The 23,754-nt window shown below is 43.3% G+C and overlaps 1 protein-coding gene across 1 annotated transcript in view; it reads right to left on the reverse strand.

Moving 5' to 3' along the window:
- Positions 1 to 23,754, reverse strand: part of ANGPT1 (angiopoietin 1) — a 145,129-nt gene that overhangs the window by 48,788 nt on the left and 72,587 nt on the right. The window contains exons 2-4 of the mRNA XM_081204802.1: positions 23,274 to 23,429; positions 18,788 to 18,909; positions 3,836 to 4,068 (exon numbers count right to left, since the gene is read on the reverse strand). Of these exons, the coding sequence (XP_081060928.1) occupies positions 3,836 to 4,068; positions 18,788 to 18,909; positions 23,274 to 23,429 (511 nt within the window). The remainder of the gene's footprint in view (positions 1 to 3,835; positions 4,069 to 18,787; positions 18,910 to 23,273; positions 23,430 to 23,754) is intronic.

Raw genomic sequence — 23,754 nt, forward strand, 5'->3', positions numbered from 1 at the left:
GCTACAGACATCGGTAGGATTCACAATTAAACATGAAAGACCATAATAACCTAAAGCTAGAAGACATGCTTCTGCTTTGCATGCAGAAGATCCTGGGTTCAGTCCCTGGGATGTCCAAGCATGCCTGGTAGGGTTGCCATATTTCAATAAGTGAAAACCTGGACAGAAAAAGTTGTTGAGCTTATTTCTGCTAAACAGCAAAGAGATTTTGAGCTTTCTCCTTAGGAAAATCAGCAAAAACAACACTGCCAACATTAGCTGCCATACGTCCAGATTTTCCAGGAACATTTAGCAGATTTTCCGCCCGGACACTGCTTGCGGCAGAAGAAAGACTTCTTCCTGAAACTTGGAGAGCTGCTCTCAACCTGTAAATCATTGTGAGTGATATAGAACAATGGTTTGACTCAGTATATGGCAGCCTCTTCATGATCTGGCTTCATATCTAGGGCTTACATTGAAAGCTGAGTCTAGCTTGCCTCTCCTTCCTTGAATTTGCTCTGTAACTGGAAGTGGACCAGTCACATCCCTGTGGACGGAATGTTAGAATGAATGGGCATTCACTCTCTCCACAGAGATGATTCTGGCTGAGAAGAAAAGGGCAGCAGCAGTAAGGCATCCATGTACTGTAGGCTGTTAGGCCTCTTTACTACATTGGAGCATGATCCTAGGGAGCAAAGTATATTGTGTGTTTTAATAACCACAATAGTGCTATGCCTGCACTTTAAAAAAAAAAAACACACACACACCAACGCCCTCATTTCACAGCCACTTTGGAACCTTTTTTTGGCTGGGAATTGAAGCATAAATGCAAATAAGCATTTGTGGGTATATAGTGATCTTTGATATCAGTTGCTGGGAAGCAAGAGTAGGAGAGAGTTATTGCATTCATGTTCAGGCATTTATTTGGCTCCTGTGGGAAACAGGATGGTGAACTTTGGTCTGATGTGGCAGGGTTTTTTTAATGTTTAAATTTGCACTAATTAATGTTTAATTATCATGTTTAATTTGCTAAGCGGAGCAGTTCAGCTGCAGAAGCTTGTCTGTTTTATACCTATTTATGGGGTGGGGTATAATTAATCACAGGAAGACTTCAGCATTCCCAGTAGCTTGTGCTAGACAAGATAACAAAGTCTGGAGTGTAGATAGAACCTTGCTGACTGTCACTCAGCAACAATGCAAGATTGCAATTACTATACTCTCTTTTAAGGCCAAACTACATATGATATTCAATGCAACAATTGTTGTTGTGAGTGAATGTGTGTACGTGTGTGTGTCAACACCAGTGCTGGAGGACCAATCAGGATCAGAATTGCAGTGTGTGGGGAGTGGGGATAACTTATTCCTCCCACATTGCCTTCTTAGTGAAAATCACCCTCACAATTTGGCATTATTTGGTTTAGAACGGAAGCTTCCAATATTTCCAACTCTGTTGTTGTTGTTGTGGAAATTTTTATACTCCTTGAAATCCCACCTTTTACCTAGGAAATGTGCATGTTCAAAGTTGACACAGTATTTCCTTAGTGTTGGGATTCAGCTTTTTTCATGCTATAATAAACCTTGAGGTGATGTGTGAAAAGCTGAATATTGCAAGTAGGAGTTGATGGACACAGGAAGTTAGGCTGGAGGCTGGCACTTGTAACATTTCCTTGCGTCTAACATACTCCCTGTTGTTTTTGTCCATTGAGTTGGGAAAGATTGAGGGAACAAGGAGAAGGGGACAACAGAGGACGAGATGGTTGGGCAGTGTTCTTGAAGCTACCAACATGAGTTTGACCAAACTCCGGGAGGCAGTGGAAAACAGGAGTGCCTGGCGTGCTCTGGTCCATGGGGTCACGAAGAGTCAGACACGACTAAACAACAACAACCATACTCCCTAATGCATGCGGAAGGGCTGTATCTCGATGACAGAACATCTGCTTTGCATGAAGAAGGTCTTAGGCTCAATCTCCAGGTAAAGAGCACCCCACCTGAACTCCCAGATGCTGGTGCTGCCAGTCAATGTACTGACCTAGACGAACCAATGGTCATACTTCATGTGTTCCTGTGTTGGTGTGAATAGATTTTGAATTGTCCTCATATGGAGTCAGGAACTTTCCTTTGATCAGCCAAAGGTTGCCCAACGCTAGTTTAGTAATTCTCAAACCCCTGATAATAATGCAATATTATATATCAGAGGATGTTGAGAAAAGGCTGTGTCAAGCAAAATTAATTTTGATTTACTTAGTAATCTAAGATCTGACACAATGAATAAGAAATTCAAAACATAGTATTTACTGGTTCCGATGTAAATTAACCAATCCTATTACTAATCGAAGGATGCTTATCTTGATACTAGCATATTTCAACATTTCCTGACATTTCTAATCACATGTTGATATAATGAAGGATGTAGTGCTTTGTGGCTTTTCAAATATCTGTCAAATATGGTTGTTATATTAACCTAAAACTGACTTTTCCTGATTGCATGCTCAACTATTCAACAGTGATCGCCGACATGGGTTTGTGATCCCACTTGTTGGTAAGACTGTTGATCCTACTCATTACTAAGATTGTATAGTTCCATTCAAAGTTCAGCTAATGAGAGTCAAAAATTTCTTGTAGATTAGTAAAGACAAAAGCTCTGATGCTGTTGCACTTGCACCTAAGTCACCATGATCCCCAGTGACAGTAGATCCACCATGTCCCACCGCAGCAGAGACCTCTAACTTTCCTAAGGTCACAAAGAGCACACCAAGTGGTGGTGCTCCATTTCAGGTCTGGGGGCTGCCCTTTCAATGATCCCTACTGGTTGGAAAGCAAATGAGACCCGGGAGAGGTTGACAGGGCCTAGAGAGATATAAAGGCTCTGCAGGAGTAGGGACTTTGTTGTGAACAAGTGGTTGACTCTGATGCCTCCTGGGGATCTGTCTGTGATTCTGCAAGCCCTGTGTCCAGTCATCTTTGCTATGTGGAACTGTAGTGATCTGCTACTCTTGTCATACTGGGTTTTGAACATGTACTTGGCTCACCCAGGTTGACCCAGGGTCCCTTCAACACCCCACTCTGTTTAGGCAAACACAAGTCCCAGCTCAGCCACAATTCTCACTGTTATGCTCCCTCAAGGGATTGTTCTGAGGAAAAAACTTCCATGAGTGCTGCTTTAATACAAACATGTCAATATATGCTTGTATCATGCATGTGTTATGAAGATTACCATGGAAATATCTTGGCACTTACTAGTCCCACTCAATCCATTGGTAGGACTGGTCCTGGTGGCTACCTAGCAAAATCCTGAAAAATGGGAGTCTGGTTGCTGTGTTTAAGCTTAGAAGCCAGCCTTGGAACTCATCCCTCTCCCAACAATTCCTTAAGCTGTCTTATTTACTCTTGCCCACTTAACTATGCTTAAGTTCTACTCATACGACACTTCTGTGAGGTCAGATGGGGACATGCAGAACTTAGGGGTGGGGCATCTAGTAGCCCACTGAATCATACTACAGTAGTTCTGAAAGCCTACATTATAATCTTAGGTGTTAAATTGGATAATGGCTTTACAATCCACAAGGAGCATAATTCAGTACCCAATGGTCATTTGATTCTGAATGTGTTCAAGGAAGCTGGCCTAAGCAGGTATTTGGAAAATATAGTTTTATCCTCAGAATGACATGCTAATAGAAATCTGGGACAGAATTGACTCAATAAGATGGCAGTCATTGTATTACAGACATTCTGGGGAGAAATCCATAACCATTCCTGCTTGGCGGGGGGTTGGACTCGATGGCCCTTGTGGTCTCTTCCAACTCTATGATTCTATGATTCACCCCTGATTTAATTGTTCAAGCATATGCCATCTTACCTCCTTCTTTAGAACAAAGACTGACTAAGTTGTGAACGGTGTCCATGAGCTCCAGCTGTTGTTTTTGCAGAATACTGTTATTGGTGGTTGCCTTACTCAGCTGCCTCTCCAGTTCTTGGATGATGTAGGTCTGACGTGAAACCAAGCCTTGCAGGTTCTCTTTCTCCTCCTTCAGCGTATCCAGCTCCCCTTTATGTCTTTCTTCCATTTCAAGGATTTTGTGTTCCAATAAACTAGTAGGGGAAAAACACATCTTTGTTAGTGGTAGTGTATGGGAGTAGCTGGCTGGAGAATCAAGCAGAGGAGATGAGAGGCTGCAGGTCATTCATTCATTCATTCCATTTATATCCCACCATTCCTCCAAGGAGCTCCACATAGGACACATGGTTGTCCATCTCATGTTGCCCTCCCAACCACCCCGTGAGGTAGGTTAGGCTAAGAGACAGTGATTGGCCAAGGCTACTGAGTGGGGACTATTATCTTAGTCTCCCAGGTCTTAGTCCATCACTCTAACTAGTACATCATGCTGACTGTCTTTTATATGTGGAAGGGGCCCAAAGCCTTTGAGAACCAGCCCAGCTCTGGAGGGTAGCCTCCCAACAATAGGAGTGGTTGCATCTGTCACTTTTGGTTTCTCGGTTTCTCAATTTCCCCACTCTTAGTTTCAGTTCTCCACATTTCCACATCAGTTTGCAACTTTTTATTTTAAAACATCCTCATGAAAATCATCAGCATTGAACTGCAACTTTCTCCTAAAATACACATTTGTTTTGAGGGGTGGATTCCCAGTACAGTGGGCAGCTAGCATCTGCAAAGAAAAGGAGGATAAGGGGAGGAGTGAAGGAGAACTACACTAGCCCAAAGCTCACCTTATTATTACTATAAACTATAGTCAAGGCATGCCTGCCCATGAGGTGGGCTGATGTTGCCGCCTTGGGTGGTGGAATCCTGCGGGGCAGCACTTGTGCAGCAATGACCTCTTCTGGCAAGATCTCGTGAGAGTTCTGTGAGATCTCGTGAGAGTTCTCCGAGATCTTGCCAGAAGAAGCCACTGCCATGTGACCTAGGCAACTGAGGCTTCTGCGGGAAAGGGCACCTCATGTTTTGCCACAGGTGGTTAAACAGGATGGGTCCCCCCCCTGACCATAGTTTATCATTACAGCAGAAGAGTCTGCACTAAAATACAGCACCGAGTTGCATTTAAAGTGTGATTTCAAGACAGTTTGGAGGTTACTGGCTGGAGAAATGCAAAGGGAGCAGAAATGAGTTTCGAAAAGCCTAGTGAGCCCCTCATTGCTCATCCTCAGAGGAGCAACATAACACAGGCCTGTTTCTGGATAATACTGCTGACAAACATGGCCAAACCTTGACACCTGGCAACATACCACCGTTATAATGTGAATGGTTTCCTATCTGAAAACTAATATTTGGCTAAAGAGTAAAGGTGACTAGACTGACTATGGCTGCATGGAAAATAAAAAATACCACCACTCACCCCCGCGCACATTTTATTACGATTCAGATTTCCAAGTGAGATAACATGTACTGCATACAGGAATATATTAAATATGTGTTTAGAAAAAGCAAGATGATGTAAGATCTTGTCTCTCTCTCTCTAAATGAGAGTGATACCCAGATCCTCGTGAGTCCCCCTTGCCCCCGTAGTCTTTAGTTGTACTAGAATCCAAGGACATTTAAAGTTAAAAAATATCAGTTTCTCCAAATCTACTTAATTTCTCTGTGAGGTGTCAGAGGAAATATGGCACCCTAACTGTTCTCAGATTGTAGGGTTATGTGAGGTACATAGCATCTTTAGAGAACAGGGAAGTGAAAACCGACACAGCAAAGGTGATCCAGATAAAGAATATAATAGTTCATCCAAAGAGGAAATTAGGCACAAGCTAACATGATACTTCACTCTGCCAGAATTTCTTTCAGAGAAGTTGGCTTGTGCATGTTTGAAATATATTTTCATGGTGAATCAGAGGGCGTTCACTCTTCATTGAGAACTTCAGGCTACAATATGGGGACAGGGGAACCTTGGACCTGGGGGCAGAATGTGATCTTCTCGGCATCCCTCTCTGACCCTCAGTACTCTCTCCACAGACCCCTCTCAGGGTCACACTACTCAACACCCCAGATCCACACTCTCCTCAAGTGTTTGGGCCTAAGCAGAATGTCCTTGAACCACAAAAATGCCTATTGCTTCCCTGAATGGAGGAGGCAGGTACGTATAGAAACCCCTGGTTTTTGTGTAGTTGAAATGTCCAAAGTAAGAGTCTCCTCCATTGCGCCAGCCACTTTTCTCTCTGGCCCTACCCACCACTGGAATGCAGCCCTTTCTGGAAAGTTCCCCATGTGGGAACATGGTCCTCCTTATTATGGGATTTTTATTCCCACCCACACTCAGATCTTGCTCCCAGTGGGATAGGAAGCTCGGAGTTTGGAAGAGTTGCCTCTCCTTTTGAGGTAGGTCTTCAAACAGCCAAGGTTCTTCTATCACAAGCATCTTTACATTTTTCTCTGGAAACTACATTTACGAAGGGGTCACCGGCATCCTTTTTCTTGGCCTGCTCTCCTTCTTAGCCTGAAAGAGGAAAATATATGGCTTTCTCCCATTCCTCTCCCTGTGGGCACATCACTGCTATGGGCTTTGTTGGTTTCAGAGGAAGGAAGAGGGTTGGAGGACTGCAAATCTAAATGGGACATGTTCTTCTCCCGCTCACTCTTCTCTGAGGTGAGCAATATGAGCTCCTTAAAGCTGTATCTGTTCCTGATAATCTTCTCTCACATCCCTAATCACGGGTCTTCCTCTTACAGAGATGATTGGGGAGCATCTTCATAAATGGATGTGCATTTTGCCCCGGAGTTCCACTGGACACTATAGCAATGGACTACTCGTGGTAGTTCAGTATTAGCATCAAGACTCAGCATCATAAAACCACTCATGTGGTGCTGCTTGGAGGTTTTAGCATCAAAACCTTTCTGTTATAAGAAGGAAAGATGTAAATATATCCCATCTGCAGACCAGTCTTTTGATTCCGTATGCCAAAGATCATGCTTTTTATATCCACAGACTAACCAGTGGATTCACGACTGCCAGTGATCCACGTGCTATCCAAGATTTAATTTGAAATTCCCCCCACATCCCTCTTAAGGCATTTATTTCTGGATAACAGATCAGTGGCAGAGTGCCTTGAACACAGTTCATCTACCCAAACCTCGGGATATAATAGTATCCATATGTTATTGTTTTTATTGACTATCACAGACATTCAATGTGGGATGTTACATATGATAAACATATACTTAATTAAAGCCATGAATCTGCTTCTACACTATGGAGTAATATTTTTCTAGAAAGGAAAAGTAATGAAAATGAAACACAAATATGCTTTCCATTTAAATTATAAAACATTTGATGTACAAGAAACACACCTCCTAAAAGCATGACTTTTTGTCTCACAAAGTGAAAAGTAGGAGGGATTATGGATTACAAGAACATGAAAAGAGCCTTGCTGGATCAGGCAAAAGGCCGACTGAGCCCAGCCTCCCTGCTTCCCACCATGGCCTACCAGATGTTTCTGAGAAGCTCAAAGCAGTTAGTGCAGTTCTTATTCTTACAACCACTTCTGCTTGGCTTTTCTAGGATGCTCATAAGAAAGCTGTCCCCCACATAGATAAAGGGACCCCTGACCATTAGGTCCAGTCGTGACCGACTCAGGGGTTGCAGCGCTCATCTCGCTTTATTGGCCAAGGGAGCCGGCGTACAGCTTCCGGGTCATGTGGCCAGCATGACTAAGCCGCTTCTGGCGAACCAGAGCAGCGCACAGAAATGCCGTTTACCTTCCCGCTGAAGCGGTACCTATTTATCTATTTGCACTTTGACGTGCTTTTGAACTGCTAGGTTGGCAGGAGCAGGGACCGAGCAATGGGAGCTCACCCCATCACGGGGATTCAAACTGCTGACCTTCTGATCGGCAAGTCCTAGGCTCTGTGGTTTCACCCACAGCGCCACCAGTGTCCCCCACATACTGAACCCTCTATACACCATTTCTGCAACAATTTGCTTTTTGCTTTCTTTTTTTGGTAGATCCTTATGAAAATACACCAGCATTTTAATGTGGTATTTTTTCCTAATACAGTCGTACTTCCCGAATGGAATCCGTTCCGAAAGTCCAGTCAACTTCCGTAAATGTTCAAAAACCAAGGCGCAGCTTCTGATTGGCTGCAGGAGCTTCCTGCACTCAATCGGAACCAGCGGGGAAGCTGTGTCAGACGTTCGGCTGGAACATTCGCAAACTGGAACACTCACTTCTGGGCTTGAGGTGTTCAGGAGCCAAAATGTTCGAGTCACAAGGTGTTCCAGAACCAAGGTACGACTGTAAATACATTTTTGTATGTTTTGAAAAATATAGACATTTTTGCAAGTGCTTTCCCCGAATCAAATGCATTTTTCTATGTTATTGCCGTGTGCATATGCACTTTCACACACACTTCGTCTTAGTATATGCATTTTTGTACACGCTACTTGGGTGAAGACCTGCATTGCAAAATTCATGACAGCGTAAATTTCAAAGGATCTATGATGTACTGCTTCCTTGAGGAGGGAGGATAAGTGGGGGTGTCTGTATATATCTGTTGATTTCCACAATGCAGCATGCTGTCTTGTTTATTACCTCCCAGACAATATTTTACATAACAGTAAATTAATTCCCAGTAATGAGTCGGCCACGGGAGTTAGATTAGTGGAATGTTGCCTATGTCAAGGAAGGAAGAGAGATGGTAGCATTTTTAACCCCACTGACTGGGATGTCGTGGAATGAGGAAGCCTACAGATGTTTTACTGCTTAAGCAACAACACATCTGACCGTTTATAGATGACTTCATGAAAGTCATGTCAGCTTCATGTAGTGCAGTAAAGAGTCTGGGTATTTTAGATTTCCCCTTCCCGTTTATATTTACAAATGTGGTTTTGCATTAATTTCAGAATCAGTGTATAGATAAGGGAATCATACACACTGCCTTAATGATTCTCTCTGCAGAAATGGCAATGAAAACCATATTGAAGTGTTCAGAGTGGTATGCAGATCCAGAAAGGGTGACATTCTCAGTAACATGGTAATTACTTGTCAACAGCAGTCAGACCACTAATTTCATGTCTCCTTTATTTAGCTGCATAACAAACCTCACAATGAAACCACAGGCCTATATTTAGATGGTAGATCTCGAAGCCATGTTTAAAGGCAGAAATACCAGCAGAGAATAAAGTTCTACTGTTGAGACCTTCTATTAGCCTTTTACTTCAGAGTTTGCAGGGCACACTGCGGCCAGCTCAAGACTTGGATTCTATTTATTTTAAATCAAGTGTTGGCATTTTTTAAGGGAAACTAATTGCATGTGTTTTGTGAAATGAACATTATAAAGTTCTTGAAAAAACAGGTACATTAGTAAAAAAACAAAACCACCCTGCATATAAAAATGTGTTTACTGGAAGAAATTCACTCAAAAATGCTGATAAATCTTCACGAGGATTAAAAGAAGAAGAAAAAGAATTAGCAAATTGCTGAAAAATGTGGAGAACTCAATTTAATGTTGGGAAAATGAGCCTGTGAGAACAAAACGTGACAGATCCATCCCTATTTCAAGGAAATAATTAGGGATGCTTCAAATATCATACGTTTCCTACATGGAGAGCATGTAGGAAAAGCAAGAAGGCCACATGTGGATTTTCATGAATAATGATCATGCTTGTGTCTATTACTACAGCCCACATAGGAAATACAGATCATTTGAAATTGGCTTTAGATGTTGCAAGATCAGGTTAAAGGTGCAAAGAAAAGTGTGTTGTCTTTAGGGCATGTTAGCTAGGGGGCATATTCCTTTAGATGGCAACGTTTAAGAGCTGCTAGTTCCTAGTCTCAAATGCCACAATATTATCTAATGCTGTCAAGTCTATTGATCTTAAATGAGGCCCGAAATCAATTTTCTACCGGAGAAATGGTGCGTTACTTTTGTCAGGATGTAAACCAGCAGGGTGGATCAGCAGGGGAGTATACTTAACCCTCTTCTCCCTGTTCTGCTAATAAACTTCACTCTTAGGGAGAGGTTAGACAGAAAGGCCAATGTAAAAAATTCTCTGTTGTAGCTACTGTGGAAAAAAAAAAAGGGTGATGAAGTAGACCGTGGAACCAGCCCTGATGATTCTCCCCTGGGGCTAGGATTGCTTGATCCAGACAATTTCCTTTGCAAGGTAGATCTGCTAATCCGGTCCAGACCATGCTTGAAGTTTAAAAAGGATTTTAACTCAGATGCATTTGAGAACAGGATGTGGACCAGTACTTAGATATATATTAGGGTTCTCAAGAGCTTGGACATTTTAAAAGTACAGATAATAAGATTTAGTCTGCCCAACAGATACAGATAACTGCCATCACTGGGATAAATGCCCTGCATATCATCTACATTTTTACTGTATTTTATATGTATAAGGGAATTCGACATGACACTTCACCTGCTATGAAGCTGGAATGGTTAACATCAATAAAGGGAGCCCTCCTTGCTCACCTACAACTTAGATCTGTGAGACAGACAGGCACAAGGCACAGGGCCTTTTCTGTGGTGGCTTCATGGCTTCGGAATCTTTTACTGCCTTTACCTCCAGAAGCCAGTTTTCCCCCCAAGGGGGTTGAATGACTTGAAACTTGGCATTCACGTCAGCAATATTCTTCTCTGAGAGAGCTTTCCTTCTGTTGTCTTATATTAGGAGGTCAATGTGTTTTATCTGGCTTATTGTTTTGATTTCTTAGCACATAAGTGGAACATGGTTCAGTGAAACTTGGTGATTCAGCCTACAAGTATTTTAAAACAAATAAAGCAATTCACAAACATCAGAAGTAAGAGTTGTCATCCTTTTTCAAAAAAACAACAACCGTAAGCAATCCCTTGCATTGAGCTACCTGGTGGGGCATATTTTGTTGCGGTTGTTGCTGTTATTAATAAAATACATGTTATTTCTTACTGAAGATGTAAACTGGCTCTTTCAAGGAGTACTGGAAACCTTTTCTTGTCTATTTAAAAAGTAATTTTCCATATGTGAAGTCCACAGTGGGGTTTGAAGTTTAAGGGGACAAAACAGCAGAACTTATTAAGAAAACCATTAAAGAAGATGAAACTGGATGTGATGGAATTTTAGAATGAAACTGTATGCAATACTGATTATAAACATTGAGGATGGGTGAGTGGGAAGGCAACAGTATTCCAGGAAGTTTTTTTTTATGGTTGATGTTTTATTGTGTTTGTAATATTTTGTTGGGAGCCACCCAGAGTGGATGGGCAGCATGTAAATATAAATATATAAGATTATTATTATTATTATAATTAAATAGGATTTTAACTGTTGAGTGACAAAATGTAACTTTGAATTTTGAAATAAAATAAAATATGTATTGGGGGGGATGTAAACTGGACATTTTATTTAGTCATAAGAGCATTTCTCCAACCCACCTTTCAGGCCAATGGGGCCACCTAGAAGGCATGTACACACACACACACACCACAAAATAACAAGCAATACAAACTGGGATCGTTTACACAGAGCCAAACAGAACGCAAGCAAACAGCAGGAATGGGATAAAAACAAAAGCTTGGCAAGCTACTGAGGCTTTGCCGCAAATCAAAACGCCAGAACAGAGGAGCCCACGGAGCCTTTCCATAGCGGGGATTTCACAGGCAGAGGTGCTGCTGATGTGATGCAGGAGATCAGATCTCCTGGCTTTTAATTTTATTTTGTTAAAAAGGCTTCATAGCAGAAGAACATCAGAAAAGCCTGCTGGATCAAACCAATGGCCCATTGACCACCCAGGTGCCTGTGGGAAACCCGTTAGGATGACCTTGGCACAAGAGCAATCTCCCCTCCTGTAGTTTCCAACAACTGGTATTCGGAAACATATTGTCTCCGTCTATGGAGGCACAGGATACCAGCTGTGGGGTGGCATGAATTGGAATGGGGCAGGGTGCTGGGGGAAATGATGTCCAGTGCTTCCCTGTTGCTCTGTTTCCCTGACCAAAATCCCCTTCCCCAAGCTGCTATTAGCTCTACTAGGAGGAAAGGGGGCCTCCTGAGCTTATTAGCTTCCCCCAACGGGACTTCAGGGGAAGGGACATATTTTAACTAGGAAAACAGCACAGAGACAAAGGTTTCAACACTGCGCTACCTCCTGGTGCCACTGCCCTCGTCTAATTTTGGGGGTCCCACAGCTGCTTAAAGCTGTAATAAAACATCAAGAGCTCTGATTACAGATGTCCCACCGCATCATGTATGTTTTGGCCCATAGTTTTCAATGCATCTATATATATAAAAAATTACGTCCAAGGTATTACACATTCCTCTTACACGGAAAATTATAGCACCAGATGTTTTTTGACAGCGCATTATACTAACACTACAGATTTTTTTTAAAAAAAATTGGTGAAGGGATCATAATGTCGCTGCTGTGGCAATTCTCATGCCAAAATCCTTTTTTAAGCACTTTTTGTTCATGGCTGAGCAGTCGCAAGCCCTTGTGTTGGAAACACAGGGATATCCTTTCCAACGAAAGGCTGCTCCTAAAGTTACAAAATTCTTACAGGGGAAGATTGGTATGTGGAGGGAGGGATAGGAAACGTGTAGATCAGGATGGGCCAACTCAGTTGACAAGATCTATTTTGTTTGACAATGTAAGAAGAGCTTGCAGGATCAGACCAAATGCTCTTTTAGTCCAGCATTTAGACATGGCGGCTAACAAAAGGCCTGCAGGAAGTCTGTTAGCAGGACATGAGTGGAGTGGTCCTCTCCCACTCATGATTCTCAGCAAATCATGTTCAAAGGCATATTGCCTCTGGCACCGAAGGTAGTACATAACCCTCATGACTCATAGCCTTTTAAAAAATAACTGGAACCTTAAGATCAACCATTCAAAGCTGGATGCAAAAGACATACAGTGGTACCTCGGAAGTCAAATGGAATCCATTCCAGAAGTCCGTTCGACTGCCAAAATGTTCAGAAACCAAGGTGTGGCTTCTGCGGAGCTGCGGAAGCCCTGTCGGATGTTTGGGTTCCAAAGAACGTTCGCAAACCGGAACACTTACTTCTGGGTTTGCGGCGTTCGGGAGCCAAAACGTTTGACTCACAAGGCGTTCGCAAACCAAGGTACAACTGTACTTAGAGTTAAAGAATTCTGAGCCCAAGGATTTGTTTCAGTACCAGAACCGATTGCACAGCCCCTAAAACCCCACTCCTGTGTGTCCCCCTTCCCCAATTTTCTTCATTTCAGCAATATAATTTGGAGTTGGGGGAGCCATTTTGCCATTGCCGCTGTTAAGCAATTGGAAGTTGCCAGTCCACAAACAGATCCAGAGCTACCTTTCACTCACCCCTGGCATGGATCATTCTTGGTGATGATCTCACATGCAGATACTTTTTGCTCTGAGTTGCAGTTGGACTCTACTTTCCAAAGCATGTATGCTGCCAGTTCATTGAAGAGAACAGATGTGATAATTTTGCCTGCATTTTGTTATGTATGAAAAATGCATTGATTGAAGTACATGCGCTGATTAAAAGAATTGTGATGTGATTGTGCAATCACACAGATTCCTTTTTATGCTGTGATTTAATCTAAGTGCATATTTATTTATTTTTATTTGATTTATTAGATTTATATACTGCTCTGCATCAAAAGATCTCAAAGTGGTACACAAGATTAAAACATGAGATAAAATCACAAATAGATAGTTAAAACAGAAACAACAAAACAGTAAGTGAATATGTACTGGTCTGCATTCATAATCCACAAAGGAAAAAGATGTTAACTGCACACTGCATCAAATTGATTATGTGCAGGGGTCTGAACAAACTCTGGGTTTTTATTTTATTTTTATTTGTTTAAGGTATGATGAACAGTTAAGGCATCAGTGCCATTATGGAAATAAACCAGATTCTAAAATCTGGGTAAAACATTAGAAGGGGGCAGTGCCACAAGAATATTGAGGAACCATCCTCACTCAATTATTATCCAAACTTTCAATTCAACCAGTTTGTGGGTTATGGGCTAGGCAACTTTTCTCCATTATCTATAGGGAAGTTTCTGAGTAGCCTAGTATCTTAATCCTGTTGTTCCAATTCAATTGCTTTTTGGAAATAAGCGAGACAGTGAAAAAGTTGTGATCTCTACAAGAAGAAAAGATGATCTCTCCAGTCTGCTCACTCCTGCTAATTTTATTAATGGACCTTACTGCATTCTGCTTTCTTGAACAAACAGTTTCTGCTCCCCTTCCCTCCTTTAACTGCAGCATGAAAATAGGTTGATTTTCAACACATCCCTTCCTTCCATATACAAGGCCAGGCTATTTCATCACATTAAAAGGGCACATCAGTGTGTAAGTCGATGCAGCCACACACAGAGGTCAAGGCAGGCCATGTTTATTTACTGCCAAACATATCTTAACACTGTGACACATTATTAAAGCACATAAATAAATGCAAAATATTAAGGACACCAGTTATCACCTATAGGAATCTTTGCCTTCTCCACATTCTAAATAAATACTTAGGCCTAAGCCGATAATTGGCAGGTCACTAATACAATCAGTAGGTCAGTGGGTTAAAAAGCCACACACATTTCCACTTTGACACTGAAGCTTTGTAATGGTCTTGCAGGTAATTCAATAATACGGAAGCAAAAGTTGATAGAGCACATTACCTATATAGGGTCTAGATTTCAGCCGATTACCGAATCTCCCTGCTCTGCCTTCCTACGGGGCCAGTATTCCTATATAACAAAGTGGCCTTTTATGCATTACCACAACGATGCAGAGACCACGTTCCCACAGTTTTACCTCTGGTTGTACAAGAGTGGTTGAATTCTAAGAACAATGTGAGCAGAGCCAATTGCAATTTTCACCCAATGGTTGCTGTCCAGTGGGATGAATATCAGATGGGAAATACCTATGTAATTTACCCCACCCATATGGTTCTGGGGTTTCATTTCTGCAACGGAATGGAAAGATGGCTGTTGTGCTTTCTTGTGACATATGAAGGTCCTTAAGGGCGCTGCTCCACATTTTTTAAGCAAACTGGTCTGTTTAACAATTGCCAGACTAATGCATACTAAATCCTTGGGAGGCTTTTGGGGGAGGAACTACATTGATGAGCCTGTAATTAAACTTTGGATTTTTCCAGATAATGTGATATGGTTATTTTCTTTTATAAAAATGCACCAAAATACATATTTTAGGATAAAATATGCTTAGAAATGTCTATATTGAAAGAAAATGTGAATTTGCATTTTGTGATAAGATATGCATTTAAGTAAGTATTTGGATACAAAATTTCATATGGATTCTTTCCCCACCCCCAAAATGTACAGATCAATGCAGAAATGGGATGAAAACATGTGAAACGGGCATTGACTGGCAACAGACTGCTCCATCCATCCCTAGTGACAACCAAGTCAACTACTTGGTGACTACAATAATTGCTTGATAAACTAGTCATTTAGGAACCATGCAATATCTCTCTATGAGATTGTTTTATCATCTCCTAAGTGCAATTAATGGAACGAAAGATCCTGCAAAATGAGACAATCAGGATGTGAATGTCCTGTTAAAAGCATCTCTGAATACATGCAAACTGTTTGCTAAGCACGAAGCTGTTCCTAGGTTCTTTGAGAATATCAGTGTGTGTAAGTGTTTGTGCAGCAATTGTCCAAGAAGTACATTTCAAACAGCACAAAAAAGCAGTCCTTGATGTTAGTTAATAATTGGAATGGTTTGGGAAAGCATAATAATATCCAATTTCATTTGTCTATTTGTCCCTTTCTTAAGCTACCCCCTGCCTTTACATGGAACAATGTTTCTTAAGATAACATGAATAGCCCTACTCCATATCCAATACTCCTGATAGGGCCATATAGAATTCCCCCTATAGTTAACTTGGTGGCCCTCTGCCAATCAACAGGGCAGTGACATGAGGCCACCCACAGACAAAGTAAGAATTTCTTCATACCTGGGAGACTTCCTAGGTTGTTGTTTTATTTTTTAAAAAAGTAGCACTTTGTTTTAAAAATGAGAGAAACCCTCCCCCAAAAGCCTCCCAAGGATTTAGTATGCTTAGACCCTTCCCGAGCTATAGATGTTAAAAAGAGTTAAAAACAATGCTAGTGATGAATGTAAGTGGGGGTGACAATCTCATTCCACGATCAACAAGAGAAATAAAGAAATCTCCAAAGCAAGGAAGGAGAGATGGGTAACCATATACTGTTCAGGTTGGAGATGAATAAATATATTCCTCCACAATCTGCCCCGCCCCGATTTCTCCCCATTGATCTAGAGCAGGTGCAGCTAAACCTGTGGTTCTCTAGATCAGTGTTTCCCAACCACTGTTCCGTGGCACACTAGTGTGCCGCGAGATGTTGCCTGGTGTGCCGCGGGAAAAATTAAAAAATTCGAAAGATTTTTTTTTTTAAAAGTCAGATTTTCGATTGGGGCGCCGTCACTAGATGACCCCAGGGGTTCCCTCCCTCCCTCCCGCTCTGCGCCTCCCTCCTCCTCCTCCTCCGGGGAGGCCCTTCCTGGCTCTCGGCCAAGGCTTGGCGGCTGCCACTCACTCACTCGCTCGCCCACCCGTCCCTCCATCCCTGCACCCGGCCTCTCCCCCTCCGTCCCCGGCGCGGGGGCTGCCGGGAACCGTAGTCCCCTCGCCCTTGGGCTCCGCGCCCGCGCGGGGTGCACGAACTACGTTTCCCAGCGTGGCCTGGCGGGCCGGGCGTTTTGTTTGAAGCGCTCTTCTCCCGGCCATGGAATGAGCGCGGCGGCGGCGGCCGGGCGGGCAGGGGCTCTTCCGCGCAGCCCCCGCGCAGCCTGCCTGTGCCCCCGCGGAGATCGGGCGGCAGGATGGAGCCCGGGGATCCCCGTGGAGGCGGAGCGGCGGAGGCGGAGGCTGCCCCCCAGGTAGGGCTGCGTCAGGGGTTTTTTATTTTTGCAATGCTGCATCCGCGCCGGAGGGGACGCATCGGACCGCGGGGAGACCCCTTGGTGGGCGTGCAAGGCAATGCATGCGTGCAGGCGTTGCATGGAGTGCAGTGCAATGCAATGGCAATGCGGCGCCCTGCATGCATGCATGCAACTTCCACCTTCGCTCCGGACTTGGCAGGTGAGGGGGGTCCCCAGTGGGCGGCAGAGAGAGCCGGGAGGGCGAAGGGGAGCCGGGGGGGAGCAGCGCTGCTCCCCGAGCCGAGCCCGGGGGGGAAACTTCGGCGTCGTTGTGCCGGGTGTTGGAAGCGGAGGCTGGCGGGGGCCCCTCACCTGCAAAACCTGGTCGCCTCTCATATATTTCGTGCATTGCATTCATCGCCCGCTTTCTCCTCCAAGGAGCTCCCGGGGGCGCGCGTGGTTCTCCCCGTGTTATCCTCGCAACAACAGCACTGCGAGGTGGGTCAGGCGAGTGGCCCAAGGGAGCACCCAGGGATTGTCCTGGCCAGGTGGGGTGATTTGAACCCTGCTCTCTGCCCGGTCTTCGTCCTCATTTAGCCCCCACATGTGCATGACTGTGCATGACTGAGGTTTTCCCCCCTCGTCTTGGCTATGGTGTGAGTCTGTCCTGTTAATTAATGGGGTTCTGCCTTCGGAGAAGATGAGCCAGCCTTCAAGGAGGTGATTATGTAATTTGCTAGCAATTCATGTCCCTCCCGGCGTGACGCTGTGCGCTGACGTCATGGGGCTGTAATGGTGGTGTGCCTCGAGATTTTTTTCATGAAACAAGTGTGCCTTTGCCCAAAAAAGGTTGGGAAACACTGCTCTAGATGCTGCTAGACAGCAACTCCCATTATCCCTGATCACTGACCAATATCTTGAGAGGCATAGTTTCCCCAAGCCAATCAACAGCATCCTCTCATTTACCATGCTAGCTGCGATTGATTAGCACTAGGAATGTCAGAGGATTCCACTGTAAGCACAGTGCAGCGCAGCACTGCCTTTCCACAATGAAATAACACAATGAAATAACTGCAAAGAAGTGAGATGTAAGGAAAATAATGCCAAAAAATGAATATCAAAATATGGTGTCTATGTATGGCATTACATACCACAAAAATACATATACGGTATAATTCTACTTACGTGAATAATGAAGCGGGTAGCATATTACAAGGAGAAAAGAAAATTCAGTTGAGCATATTGACCAATATGTCAGTATGAATGAACGTCAGAATGGAATGAGGCACATTCCTACATCCCTAATGCAGGCTTCCTCAACCTTGGCCCTCCAGATGTTTTGAGACTACAAATCACATCATCCCTGACCACTGCCACTGGTCCTGCTAGCTAGGGATCATGAGAGTTGTAGTCCAAAAAATAACTGGAGGGCCGAGGTTGAGGAAGCCTGCCCTAATGGGTCCAGCAATATTCAGAGGGCCATCATTTTAGCTACCACTTACCTACAGCAATAGAGTGCTTTAGCACTAATTCAGGACCAGTGATTGCATCAAATGTATGAAGGAAGAGTTCACACTCCTTTCACCAACTGTACTGCTCAGTATTTACCTTCCCCCAGTGATTGCCATGGGGGTGCATGGAAGCAGAGCCCCTTCATGAGTCTTCCTGGTTCCCAGGTTCTTTTGAGATGCCAATATCACACCTTGCTGCCTTTCATCCACTGGTATCATTCAAAAGTTTAGGGTCACTGTAAGCATAACAGTACAGAGTACTGGCCATTTTACCTGATAGCCTCATATATAATTGTATTGTTTCGTTGCTTGCCAGCCTGGGCTCCTTTTTAAGAAACAGTGGAGTAGAAATCCAATCAATCAATCAATCAATCAATCAATTAATTAGAGAATGTCCGGAAGAAGGCCTCTTGGTACTGAAAATGCTCTTCCACACATGCTTTACAACAGTATTAAAGAACTCTGCACTCACCTATTTTTATCATGTATTTTCAAGATTTCATGTGTCTGCTGGAGCAGTTGTTTCTCCAGCTTGTAAGTAGATAATGAATTCTCCAGCAGCTGAATTTCTAGTCGAGACGTTTGATTTAGTACCTGAAGGAGGCAAGCGAGAAATAATAGATAGGCCTTCCAATACTTTTGACTTTAGCAGTCAACATTGCTGTTCTGCTTTGCTTGGTCCCAGACATATCATGATGATCCAAAAGAAAAATATTGCAAAATAGAGACACATCAACAGGACATTTTATTTTGGTCTCTACAGCTTTTCCATTGTTCTTTTATGAAGTGCATTTACCTAAGTAGCTTGCCAGGGTGATTTAAATTTAAACACAAGCCAACCTGCTCCCCAGCTTCTGTTCTGTAAACAGAAGTTCCAAAACATCATTGTCCCAAGGTATTTCTTTGGCTGTGTTTGGTCTAGGTTTATTTATAGCATAGCTTCAGATATTGCATACCTCCTTGGAAGTAAGTTTACATTCCTCCCTTGAGCTTCTTCAATTTCAGTCACTCTAAGCCTCACTAGGTTCTTCCTGTGTCCTTACCGAACAACATCACCTAGAACAGTAGCCTTCAGTGTTCTCAGACCTCAGCCCACCTTTAAACCAAACATGTTGGGGGGGACCCATTCCTTCCTATATATAGGGATAGGGGAATCTTCCTAGATACACATAAAATATAAGGCTGTCAATGCCAATCAGGTTATGGAGAATTTATAGGACCACTACCAATCATCATGTCTCTGCATGCCAAGCATGGTGCATGTGTGTTATTTAAAGAAGGCACCATTGGCCAAATGTAGAGTTGCCATAGAATATAACAGGCCTGTCATTACAGGGAGACAGACTATTTTCTACCACGACCCAAAATCATGTGTGCTCCAGCTATGAGCACTTCAGATCCAAGAATTCTGTCTTGTGGATCACATTGTGAATCTACTTATTTGTGCATGATCAAATCAGGTTTTGGGGCCGTCGTTATAAAATTAGAAAGAGAAGGCTCTGGCGGTTCTGATGGGCGATTGTCTAGAAAATTATTGAATAATACACATTTATCTTGTTGTATCACAACGCATATATTCTCTACATATTTGGATAGATTTCCAGAAAAATAGTTGGTGTTATGAGTGATTCAACAAAAAAAGGTCATAATCTTTGGCTGAAATCCTGTGTAAAGCATAAATTCTTGTGTTGCCTTCTGATAGTGGGCATCCCCCCTATATTGTATGTGTGCCAAAAGTCAATTCTTATGTTTAATACTGTGACTGCAGGACTAAGCCAATGGGGATCAGCATCTACACTGCTCTGGTAATATAAAAGCCGGCCTTTGTTTATCAAGGATGATGGGTGAGTTGACCTTGACATGCTTATTTTCTCCTAATGCAGTTCAAATATATAGTGTAGCCTCTATTCTCTGTTATGACTTAAGACTAAAAATATAAGATTTTGGTTCCAGCAATTTCTCATGCTCATATTCCATTACCTACAAGCTAAGGCCGTCTTATATGAAACTTTTATTAGCCCTTCCATGGAAAACTAAGAAGCTGAGAGCTTGAGTAAGACTATATTGTCATCACCATGTGTATATTATCTCTAGCTAGACTAAATTAATTGTCCTTTCTTGTGTAATTGATCTTGTTACTCTATATGTTGATATGCGTTTTAAGTAATCATTTCGGGAAAGGATACTGTAAACACGGTTTGAGGCTCGGAGAATACAAAAAATATGATCCATCTCAAACACTCTGCTGGTATAACTAACTGGCCAGTGTAGTGATTACATACATGCATACATTTGTTTTAAGCAGACAGTCTGGATGCGCAGCATCTGCTAGATACCATATGCTTGAAACTGTAAGGGAAAGGGGAAAGAGTGGCGGAGAATTATGAATTGTGAACAGATAGATAATATCAAAGGGCTCTCAATGAGTTAGGGCCAACGGACATGTATCAGAAGCTGGGATGCTGATCTTGTGGACTTCTCTGTCTCCTCCCTTCAAACCCAGGCCCTGTCTGTGATGGGTTCCCAACAGGACTGCAATTAGCAAACAGATGTTCTCTAGACCTCTTAGCCTCAGGTATAGACAGTTGGAAACATAAGACTATGAGAAGATCCTGCTGGATCAGGCCAAAATGGCCCATCTTGTCCGGCATCCTGTTATCACAGTGGTCAACCAAATGCGTGTGGGAAACAGGATTCAGACACAAGAGCCCTCTCCCCTCCTGTGGATTCCAGCAAATGGTATTCAGGAGCAGTACTGCCTCCAGTGGTAGAGGCAGTGCACAGCCATCTTGCCTAACAGTCTGTGATAACCTTCTCCTCCATGAATTTGTCTAATCCTCTTTAAAAGCTATGTAGAAACAGGGTCCCTACTTAATTACAGCTAGAACAGGCAGAAAGGTCTGGTCTTTTCTTTAGCCCTGGAAGAAGAGGAGGAGGAGGAGGAGGAGGAGGAAGAGGAGGAGTAGTTTGGATTTGATATCCCACCTTTCACTCCCCTTAAGGAGTCTCAAAGCGGCTAACAATCTCCTTTCCCTTCTTCCCCCACAACAAACACTCTGTGAGGTGAGTGAGGCTGAGAGACTTCAGAGAATTGTGACTAGGCCAAGGTCACCCAGCAGCTGCATGTGGAGGAACGGGGAAGCGAACCCAGTTCACCAGATTACGAGTCCACCGCTCTTAACCACTACACCACGCTGGCTCTCCCCTAGGCCATCCTACCTCCACTACCACCATTAAACAACAGGAGAAGTATTGTTGGACATGAACTTACACTGAAGGAATGGGTTTCCAAAACCCAAAACTGACTGTGCAGGCAGTTTGAAACTGCACCAAAATCCCTATTTTTCCTTAGCTAAAATCCATTAACTTGAGCTCTGTGCTCAATGCATAAACAAAAGCCCAGCTGTATAGACAAGTGCTCAGAGCGCTCTCTTTTATCAGTTGTGACAGCAACTATGGCCTTCACTGTACCAGTAGTAGAACAGAACAGAGAGAAGACACGTCTGTGCTTTATCTTACGTCCTGGACACACTCTGACACACAAACCCAGGTCCGGGAACAAACGCCAGAGCGTGTTCCCGGAGATGATTACCTCTTCCTCCCAGATAAGAGTAGGAAGAGGAAGATCCTTTTATGGTAAGAAGTACAGGAAGAAACACCCTTTTATGGTTAAGAATACCAGAGCAAGAACATATGTGATGTCAACCTGCGTACATAGGCTGATGTGGTTGGAAGGAGGGAGAGGGTGTCTGGAGGGTATAAATACTGCATGAAACTTCTCATTTCTTTGGACTTGCTGTGGACTCACCATGCAAGTGCCTTCTGCTATCCAAAGAGCAGAATAAACTCTTTCTTTGAACCAACTCGGTGTCATTTTGACTTCCTTCCACCTGTCCCAGAGCAACGCAGACCCAATCAGTGAACTCCAATAAGGCTACAACACATGGGACATTAAATGACTTGCAATCTTAAGCATATCACAGAAGCCCCTACAATAACTTACAATTCAGGCCAGGTTCTCACTGAGATGATAAACCTGTGTTTTGGCCGTTCCCAGGTCCCAGGGCTGGATCCAGGTTCAAGGGGACCTACAGCAAAGTGCCTTCCACAGGTTCTGCCCTACATTGGATCCTTCCTCCCCTCAGCTATGGGCTGCGCCCCACCATTGCCCTGCAGCAGCATTGATGGAGTAAGGGTGTTTTCTCCTGTTCAAGAGGGTAGGACCTGCACCAGTGGATTCACGCTAAGGGAGAGGAGATTCCAAATAATCATCAGGAAGGACTTTCTGACAGTAAGAGCAGTTTGACCATGAAACGGACTCCCTTGGAAGGTGGTGGATTCTCCTTCCTTGGAGGTTTTTAAGCAGAGCTTGGACGGCCATCTGTCACTGTTGCTTTAGTTGAGATTCTTGCATTGCAAGCAGTTGGATTAGCTGACCCCAAAGGTCTTTCCCAACTCTACATTTCTACAACCCTGGGATTCTATAATTGTCTTCGATAGCAATACTCCATGGGCACAGTGTATTTTTCATGGCTGTGAACACTGAAGAGAAAATCAAAGCAACCCAAGCTACCCTAAAGCGGCAAGTGATCACATATATAAAAGGCACAATCAGAACTTTTCGACACATTCAATGCTTCAGTTGCTCACAGCTAGTAGACAAGCTGTTTATTTGAAGTCAGCAGCAGCAGCTCACTTTCTTGGCTAGTCCAGCCTGAGATAACACATGCAGAGCAAACTATACCAAGCAACTCCCATTTGGCCCAAACCAGGACACTTTAGCTGAAACCAGCCTTTGCTGCTGTTACCACCAATCAAGAAGTGTGTTTCCTGCAGCAAAAATAAATAAATAAATGCCGAGAAGCACAGTATGAGGAATGTCACAGAAAAAAGTGGAGAAAAGGGGAAAATGTTTTGTCATAGTTAATGGCCTGGTGAATGCAACCATGGAAACATACCTGTGTTTCGACATCTGTGAGTTTTCTTGTCTGCTCTGCTGTCTGGCTCAGGAGGCTGGTTCCTATTTCCAGCATGGTGGCTGTATGGTTCTGCACAGCGTTCTGCTGTAACTGCGCCATCTCTGATTTCATGTTTTCCACAATGTAGTTCTCAAGCTATGGAAGAGAACAGGTAACGAGTTTAAATGGCAGCAATGTATTTATGTTAAAATGCATCTGCAATTTAAATGTGTGTGTGTGTAATAAATTTATAAGCGCTTTTTCCTCTCCATAGCGGACTTCAAAACAATGTGAAATGCAAGAGTTTAAAAATAAAAATAAGCAAAGCAAAAATAACAAAGCTGGGAAACAATCCCATAAATACTACCAGCACAGCAAACAAAAGTAAAATCAGCAACAGAACATAAGAAGATTTCAGGGGCAGGACTGAGGAGGAATGGTGCCCCCCCTTCTCCTGAACCTTCCCAGGAATAGGAGGACA

Source organism: Podarcis bocagei (genome assembly GCF_964188305.1).
Source record: "Podarcis bocagei genome assembly, chromosome: 8".
Lineage (NCBI taxonomy): Eukaryota > Metazoa > Chordata > Lepidosauria > Squamata > Lacertidae > Podarcis > Podarcis bocagei.